Source organism: Phaseolus vulgaris, chromosome 10 (genome assembly GCF_000499845.2).
Source record: "Phaseolus vulgaris cultivar G19833 chromosome 10, P. vulgaris v2.0, whole genome shotgun sequence".
In the NCBI taxonomy this organism is placed as follows: Eukaryota; Viridiplantae; Streptophyta; class Magnoliopsida; order Fabales; family Fabaceae; genus Phaseolus; species Phaseolus vulgaris.
The window spans coordinates 40,281,786-40,291,643 of record NC_023750.2 but is presented as its reverse complement, the minus strand read 5'-3'; the positions used below and the strand labels follow the sequence as shown (position 1 = coordinate 40,291,643).

The following is a 9,858-nucleotide window of genomic DNA, read 5'->3' as shown; positions in this document are numbered from 1 at the left end:
GGATCAGTGTAAGATTTAATACTTGACATTTAATACGCGTTTTCCACATAAATTTTGTTATGACAGCATATTATATAATATGACAAGCAATAACTAATAGTTCAGTATAACATTATTTTATGACAGATAGTTAATATAGTTGAGATTCTTTGTTGATGATTCGAAGGACAAGGCAGTATTAAAGTATATATAAACAAAATGAATAACAAAATTGAAATCAAAACAAACAGATACAATAACTCAACTAACAAAACCGTTTGGTATAACTTGATGTTGCGTATGATCATAACCATGTCAGTGAATAATTTAAACATGAGTTTCAGGGTACCAAGTAAACATATAAAAGCCTCAACATATGATTAGTTAGATCATGTTGATGGCGATTACTTTCTTGAACATGTAATTGGATCTACAAATTTTCACTTTAAAGTAAATAAAAGTGGATGTAAAACCTGAATGGTATCGCTCTGATAGGACTTTGATTCTTATTTGTCAATCCAATCCTTGAATAGCAACATCATGTAAAGTGGAACATTAACTGCTGCAATGACAGTGAACATTCGCAGTGTTCGTATCAACCTCTGGATTATAAGTTTTGTCTTTGATTTGCCTGTTCTGGGAGGTATTCTACCAACAGGATCAAGAGCAATTCCTGAAGCCATATCCACGTTTACAGAGTGTTCTCCTTCCTGAGCAGTATTTTTTCTAGCTGCTGCCCGCATCACAACATTACCCCTGACAGCAGATAAAAGAAACAAAAGAAAGAACTAATGTTTTGTCACACGATTCACAAAAGTCAAATATAATACTTTTACAGGATTAAAGTGCCACGTATATGGAAACCAAAGTTTACCTTTCTCCTAAGCTTCGGTCGTTTGAATTTACAGTAGATGGATTCAAGGGTTTCTTTACAAGATGCATTGACCCTTCTGCATCCCACATCATCTCATATTCATAGTTAGCATCCTCATCCTTGTCTTTCGTTTCACTTCTAGAAAAGATGCCAGAGATTAGTTGTTTACAACAGCCAGATAAGCCCCAACACTGATGCCAAAAACTTGTGCCACTTGTTGGCCAAAATAGGGTGGCAAGAAGGGTAAGGACAAATAGCACAATATACCTGACATTTATAGCAAGATAGAACTCATCAAGAAAAAGATGACCCAAAAGATCTGGTGAAAATTAGACTCACTTCACTTTAGACATACCATATGTAAATGTGTAATTGAATTGGAAGATAACACAAGTGAGTCAACAAAGCATCTCTTGGAATGGAAGCATTTGGAAGAGTTGAGTTGTCAACTGATAACAGCATGAACGAAGGATACAAGTTTCCTTGTTGCCAACTTATAGTACCTAGAGTGTGCTGCATACTACTGTCAGTTAAATTTTTCCAAACACTCAAGGAGACTGTTTAAGCAAGAAGATAAGGTTTTTACCTCTTCTACAGGCCCAGATTTAGGTTGATGAGTGACGGTACACTGATCATGATCATGACCGGACAAAATAAGCTTCTGTCAAAACCAAAACTGTTAATTCAGAGACCAGTTACCCTCACTATAGTTTCAGCTCCCAACTCCCCTACATTGAGTCGTCCTCCACTTCTCAGTCATCGCAACAGATAAAATGAAAATGACCCGGGTATTTTTATTGGTACAGAACAAGGTCTTAAAAAAATGAAATACATATATTGAACAACAAATAATTGATAAACCCACCAAGGATTATTTTTCACCACACCCATATTAAGGTAGGAATAGCAACACAACATTCCAAAAAGGAGATGGATGACTCACAGGTTTGATTGCATCCAGTAAGTACTTTGAAGACTTCTCAGAAACATAATTTTGATACCTGGATAAAATAAAATTTAAATCAAACATCAGCAGTTATGAGCTACCAGCACAAGATTCATGCAGTTGTCATGCTTCTCGCATGGTTTGAAAGATGAGTAACTTACGCTATCTCATTAGTATTACCATTTAGAGCATAATTTATCCTCTGAAATATAAGAAAGATTTGTTAACAAGTTTCCAGAAAGGCAGCTAATAAAACATTCAGATTTCAGACACAACTCACTGCAAAATATTATTCCAATGACCAATACCATACTACATTCAATGTGCCTGATATAGATTTGTTTCAAGAAACTAAAATAAACTTTACCTGATTGATAACTGGGGAACTACGATGAGGACCACAGTCAGTATCATCACGTCGATATAAAGGAATATGTGTCAACAAGACTCTTGGATGAACCACATCACCTAGTAAAGTTCAAAAGAAACAAGCATTACAATGAAACAATTGATCCAACCTAACAATGAAATATATTTATTAATAGGCCAGTTCATACCAACAGAGATATTCTTCAGAAAATCCCAAGCTTGAGAAGTCAGATGATTCTGTGGTTGTCCTGTAGAAAACATAATTAGTTCAGCATTTTCAAAAAATTTCAAGCACAGATAAGGACATATAGAATATGATTTAAATTTACAATATTCCAGCCAACTCGTGCGTGGAGATATATGTTATAGATGGTCCGAGAAGTGGGCTTTAAGCCTAACTCAACCTCATAAAACCGGCTCAATGAGGTGAGGTTTGCACCCACTTATATACTATGAAAGACTCTAATCTCTAGTCGATGTGGGATTTCCAACATAAGTGTCAGATAAATCAGGATTATATATTGCACTGAAAATTATACAAATGTGAGGACTTGGTACCATAAAATAAGAGTACTAGCAATTACAGCATTGCTACTTAAGAAACATGACAGCTCATATTTATAAGGCAAATCAAGCTTACCATCCACAACTTGAGCATCAATGGCAATAAAATCCACTTTTCCGACGGTAAATCTGTAGTTCCTTGTCCCAAATGCTTCCTCATACCGTTGGATAACCTATGCTCATGTAATGAAAGAAATGTTAAGAGCAAGGAAGGAACCAAACGAGAGAAAACAATTAATGGACAGTGCAAAACTAAACCACAAATTAGATTGTAAATTATGTAAAATTGAAGGGAAAAACTTATTTGAAGAACCATTTAATAAAACATTTTGAAAACATTTAGGATGTGGTTTAAAGCTCCTCTTCATAAATCACAATGAAAAAGACAGATATCTGACATTATTGCAAAATGTCATTTTACAGTTGTCAGTATCAATTATCAAGCAAGTTCAATGAATTTTTGTGTCATTCACAACCACCTCAACATGAAGACATTTCATTGTTATGATAAAAGTGTCATGTTTTATTGATATTCATATTCTAAGAATATATGAATAATGCATAAATGTCAAGGAGATTAGTTTATACAAAATTTCATCTCACTCAACAACAATTTGTATGTCATCAATAGTCCAAATTTTAAATTGGGAAAGGATTATATTGACTTCCTGAACTTTAGTCCATTTTGAAATACACACGTTGAACTTGTTTTCATTGCAACTACTTCTTAATTTTTTTTTGTATTAATAATACAATTCAGTAATAGAGCCTTCAATTAACCTTCCATTAACTCACTACCGGACAACTCATCCTAACGCTCCATTGAGATTATATCTAAGCAGTTCAATTACTATTATTTTAAAACATAATTTCCTGATTTTTGGCTTTCAGAGGTCTAAAAAAATAACATAATAAAATAAAATAAGAAAGACTCAGAATACCACATAACGGACTCATCTTGTATTCTTCTCCTTTTTCATTCACCCAAGGTCATGTTTCACTCTCTAAAAATCTTTCCAACAGAAAAAGTCAGGGTAAGTCCAAATGCTTGAGTCTCTTCCCATGCTCCATGCATTAATGAGAACTTGAGTACTTTTGGGTACCCTAAGGCCACACATGTCTAACTCAACCCCTGATTTGCGGATTCCTATTGAAACTTCTAGGTGCGATCTAAGGTTTTTTTCCCAATGGTATGCAGATTAGGAGCTCAGTGATATCTGAATCTTTAGGTTCTACATACATATTTCTCTGGGTTTTGTGGCAACTCAGCCATAGCCCATTCTACTGTGGCTGATGTTGCATCTATCCCATCCATAAATGAATCCTTCCACAAAATGTGAGACAAGCTTACATGTATGACTTGGGAGTGTGGATGAAATGACAAAGATGAAAATGAAGTCACATGGTCCTTGAAGTCTTTCTTCATGTTAATTTTTTTAGATATTAAAAACAGAATAATCAGGAAAATGTGTTTTAGAAAGAATAACATTAACAATAGTATAGTAGTAGTAGTAGTAGAAAAACTGAAAGGCTAACATTTATCTCAAAGAAGGATCAAGATGAGTAGTTCATTAGTGACTTAACAGAAGGGTCCATTGAATTAACACAAAAAGCTTAAGTAGCAATTAGAATGAATATAAAGTTCAAGGTGTTTATTTGCAAATGACCAGAGTTTGAGGGTTCTGTGTATTCTTTTCCCTTTTAATATCAACATTCAACAACCCTTAGGCACAATAAATGTAATTTCTCATCCTTGAGGTCTTGAGACCATTGTAACCACAACTACATTATTAGACTCTCAGTCATGTCTTTGGGCATTTGATTCGCTGCATAATCAGGAAAATTATTCCGTAATTAAGTGCAGATTTCATTCTCTATTTATTAAGACAGATTTGATATTTTTTAGTGATTTGATTTGTATAGTTTTAATTACTTATTATTTCTTTCCTTAATTAGGTCGTAAGTAATCTATAAATTCATACTGTAATCACAATTGTAAACCCATCTCAGAAATACAATCCATCCAAAAGTCAATTCAAACAAACCACTTTATAGTTATTGAACTTTGGGAATAAAAAGTTGAGCAATAGCATGTTGAAATACCTCTGGTTTTAGAGAATGAAGACTTCCGTACCCAATATCATGGTTTCCCGGAATGTAGTAAACTTGCATGTCCGTGTATTTTCCTTGTGCATTCAAACCAAAGATATGTCTGAAGCGACTGAAAGACTCTTGCCATCTATCCATCCAAAAGATTGTAAAAGCATTTCATAACAGAAAATTTGAGTGAACATGCTGAGCAGTCATTCAAGAATAATGGCTTAAACAACATATTTCTTGAAATTAATCAGCAGCTCCTTAACATATAATCATATAAATGTTTGCTACAGTAATCTAGGGATTTCTTTTTCTATCTTTTTTTTTAACAATATGGAAATTTAATTTAAATATGACTAAATTATCAACTGATATAAAGAATTTGGAAAACAAGAGGTTTAAAACTTAACATTAAGCACCAAAGACCCTTTAACCATTTAGTTTCAGCATTTCACTCAAGTCTTTGACCAAAGACTTAATATCCATAAATTTTTGGTTGGATTCTACTTGGTGCTCATATGGTGATTTTTTTAGGATGACTTATTTTTATACAAAAAGAGAAACTAGCACTTTATTTTTGCTTTTGATTATTTTGTCCACTAAATTCTTCTGTAGCAAATGTGAAAAAGAATCAACATCTAATCTGTAAAATGCATCATCTCTTTGGTTTTCAGTTTTCTGAAGTGAAAGGATAAAAATTGAGTTCCAAATCACTGTAGGTGGAAAAGGCTGATTGGAAAAATTATACATCGCATAATAGTTAAAACTAAAACTAATTAAAAACTAAATTAAGAAATAGAAATATTAATTGCAGAACTTACTCTTCATCTGATAAATAAGGACCTCCATCAAAGTAATCACCTAAAAACAATATGACATCAGGTTTGAAAGACAGGACAGATGCAAAGAATGATCTACGCATGTTTAAATCAGTGTAGAATTCCGCTAGCTCCAGTGCAAGTGATTTTGGAGGAAGATGGAGAGAAGTTTTATCCATGAGCTGTTATGTTTAAAAAGAAATTCAAATCAAATGATGAGAGACGCACATCCACAGAAACATGAAATAAGAGTACATACACCCTTCATTGCAGGTATATTTTTTCACAGATATATGTATGACCATAAAATAACAATAAAAGAAGAAACATTCACCTGTGGATCTGCAATAACAGCAACTTTTACATAATCGGCTTGGTAATTCCCACCGTCTGTTTGAGCCTGCAAGCAAAAATCCGAAAATAAGCTCAGTTAATTATGCATTTTATCATCTTTAGCGAATCAGATTATACTTGTAATGTAGACACAATTTTAGATATACTGCAAAAGAACCATCATGTTGGCTTAGGCTCCCTTCATCTCTATCATAACTATCTTTAAGAGTCATACTAGCAATGAAATATGTTGACTGTGCAAAACATTTTAGATGAACAGAGTATATAAATTAAACTCTTCAACAAAACCCCATAAATAATTTCCAACAAAACAAGTAAAATGTACAGATTCAGTACATGAACTGCCCACATTCCTCGGTGGAACCACTAAATGTAAAAAATTAACAACCTTAACATACCAGACTACCTTAAATTTCAAAATTAAATAAACCCATAACTATTATTTTTATTTTATCTTAGGATAGAGCTTCAGTGTACATGAACTCCCCAGCTCAAACAAAACATGAAATTTCTTCTGGTTTTGGTTGTGAAGTACAGAGAATGTCAAATATTGAGTATGACCCAGAAATGAAAAAGGTGAAAAGATGAAGACTTTGTAGCTACCGTTGAAGAAGAAGAGCTGCGGAGCAGATGGGGCCATGAACAGGTGAAGAGGGAAGGAACCCAATAAGCGAACATCTCACCATAGAGAAGGGTTAGTGCCCATAAGAGGCACAACAACAGAGTTAACTCGTGCTGCTTCATCACCAACACAGATCCTCAAACACACAACTATGGAATCAAGTCAAATCAAACAAATCAAATCATGGCTTCACTCATTTGAACTCCATCGAGTTACATTAGCTATCTCGATTCTCTAAAAATTTTATTTTTTTTCTCTCATTTTCATTCTCTGTTCTGTCAAATTGGCTCTGATATCCGCTTTTCAACTGTAATTAAACTATAGGCTTTGTTATTGAAAAAGGAAATAAAAAGAGAAAAAAATATTAGGAAAGTCATAAGAATCGTCATTTTGTCAGAATCTTGTAGTCATCCTAAAAAATATCTTATATAACCCATTGAATATAAAATATCGTTAATTATAAATGTGTCAAATTAAGATAATAACTATAAAAACCAAAAAAAATATTTTATTTTTTTAATATTTTTAATAATTTATTTAGTATGGTGAAAAGGAATAAGAAAATGTAAACAAACGCCGAAAGAAAGAAAGAAAGAAATAAAAAAATTAAGTTTTTTTAAAGTAACTGTAAAATACAATTTAGCAAATAAGGGTAAAGTTAGAAAACCATCTTTTTTCTCTTTATTTCCTTGAATTTATTATTTTTTTTAATAATTCAGAAAAAGATAGCCGTAAAAAAATATTTTTTTTGTTCTTTTTTTATTGCAACTATCAAAATAATTGGTTTTTCTCATTTTATTATACAAAGTTTTAAATATAAAAAAGTTTAAATTGTTTATACGTCAAAAAGATTTTAAATTGTACAACCTGAAAGAAGTTTAAATTGTTAAATTCATGAATAATTTAGAGTATATAATAAAAATATTTTTAAATTGTATAATATAAAAATATATTTTTAGATTAAAAATGTTTATGCATTAGATTAATGTAGTTTAGAATGCATTTTTAAATTTAAAAATGTATTAAAATATATTTTTAAATTACACAATTTAAAATGTGTTTTTAGATTTATTATGAATTATGTTATCTAAAATATATTTATAAATTAAATATATTCATAAATTGTGCAATTAAAAAAATCTATGGATAGTTTGGATTTTTTTTAACACTTTGTGGAAATGTATAAAGAAAAAAAAAATATATATATATATATATATATTTTGATTGGAATAAATTGAATTGGACTAAAATTTTTAAAATGATATTTTTTATGAACAACGTTGACTTTGTTCTTTTTACCTATTTTTTCAAAAGGTTTTACCAATATCTAACATTATTTCATTCCGAATAAAGACATGTTAATTTAAGTTACCGACCAGCATATAAACATTTTCTAATTTTTTAAGAAAATAAGTTTAAAAACGTGTAGACTGGGAAGTATAAAATAATATTTAAATTTAAGCCTTTTTGCCCTTTTTTTTCTCCTCTAGAAATTGACAAAGATATTTTCACATTCCATAGTGCATTTACATTATTTGTGCTAAATGTTGTCTAAACGTCCTTACATATCAACGTTATATTAGAAATGTGAATGTAATGCTTAAACAAACTCATTATTTAAGGGTTTAATAAAAGTATAAAAAAAATAAAAAATAAGATTGTTTGGATTGAAATGATGAAAATGAAGAATGAGAGAAAAAATTATAATATATTTGATTGATGCCATAGAATTGTACTACCTATTAAAAAAATAATGAAAATATAATATACACTTCAAATAATTATATGTATAATCAAGCAACTCATATATCTTTAAAGATTGACTTGTGATACCACTAAAATCGGTTTAATTTATGACAATGGATTAATAATCATTTAATTATATTTAATTAGAAGTTTCTTTAGGTTCAAAAGTCTATAGATATAATTTATATACAATGTTCTGCTAAAGTTCTTATTAACTTGAATGTAAGAAAATTTTCTATAAGTCACACTCGGTCTTTATCAAAGTTCAACAACTTTTCAATTAAAAAATTATTTAATCTCAATAATTCAGACGATTCCAGTTCAATTTCGGTAAGAAAAAAAATATTTTGGTTATATATTAATATATTTAGAAAATAATTTATAAAATGAAATTTTAAAAATATTTTAATGCAAAAAATAAATTTTTGAAGATAAAAAATATTATTATTATTTTCTCTGTCTCAAATGTCTAAATATCAGTCTTCCAAAAAATGATTTGTAGCCTCTATAATCAATTACCTGTTTGGATAGCTTAAAAAAATTCATTGTCTTTATCCTTTAAATAGATGTGTGATTATTTTCAATACCTGTAGCTTTTAAAATTTGTATTTTGTACTAAGTTGATTGAGTGAACTTATTACAATTTATGGTTTAAACTAGTGATATTAATTTTTCCACAGTGGAAAGGAGAAGAAGTGGTTCTCACTCCTCAGGTTGGAAGTGCTGGTTATCCATGTGTGAAGCTAAGTGGTTACCCTTCACTTTTGCATGCATGCAAAGATTCCGTGGTGGTGTGACCAAAGTGGTGGTGTGATGTAGTGAGGGATGGTATTCTAAATTTTTTCTGTTAGTAGTGGGGGTACAATTAGTAATATTGGGATGCAGTAAAAAATAGGCAGTTTCTTCCTGCACCCTTACATTTTTCTTCTTGCACCTCCACAATTTTGTAAATTCCGAAACTGGTCCCCACAATTTTGGAATTTGGGAATGTGATATAGATTCATCAATTCGAAAGTGAATCATGTTGCATTCTGGATGAGAGGTGTTTCGGAAGCAAAGTTTGTATAAATTATTGATTTCGGAAGCCTAATTTCTATTATGGATTGGTGAATCTGGAATGATTTTTTTCAATTATGGATTTCTGAATCTGGAATGCATATTTTAAATTACGGATTGGCGGATCCAGAATGGTTTTTTCAATTATCGATGTTTTGCATTTTTTATTTTGGATTAACACTATCATTCATGTACTACCGGAAGCATCAATCTGGAAGATTATCGGATGCGCCAATCTGAAAATTTACCGGATTTCATAATTCAGAATACAAAAAAAAAAAAATGTACAATTTATATAGGAATACTTTTGTCTTTGCGCAACCTCGTAGGGGTGCAGGAAGAAAAATATAGGGATGCAGAAAGAAACTGCCTAAAAAGTATTTTAATATTGGGCTAAAACTTGTGGGAAACCCATAAGGCCCAATAAAGGATA

At 31.0% G+C, this 9,858-nt stretch overlaps 1 protein-coding gene across 1 annotated transcript; it reads right to left on the bottom strand.

The window, feature by feature from the left end:
- Positions 1–236: 236 nt before the first annotated feature.
- Positions 237–7,024, bottom strand: LOC137818093 (uncharacterized protein C630.12). Its single transcript, XM_068621314.1, has 13 exons — positions 6,605–7,024; positions 5,982–6,047; positions 5,651–5,829; positions 4,836–4,971; positions 2,809–2,905; positions 2,357–2,416; positions 2,167–2,267; positions 1,961–2,001; positions 1,797–1,854; positions 1,440–1,514; positions 1,209–1,366; positions 854–1,120; positions 237–735 (listed from the first exon to the last, which is right to left on the bottom strand). The coding sequence occupies exons 1-13, from the start codon at positions 6,743–6,745 to the stop codon at positions 486–488; spliced, it is 1,629 nt and encodes a 542-aa protein (XP_068477415.1). The 5' UTR covers positions 6,746–7,024; the 3' UTR covers positions 237–485.
- Positions 7,025–9,858: the final 2,834 nt, after the last annotated feature.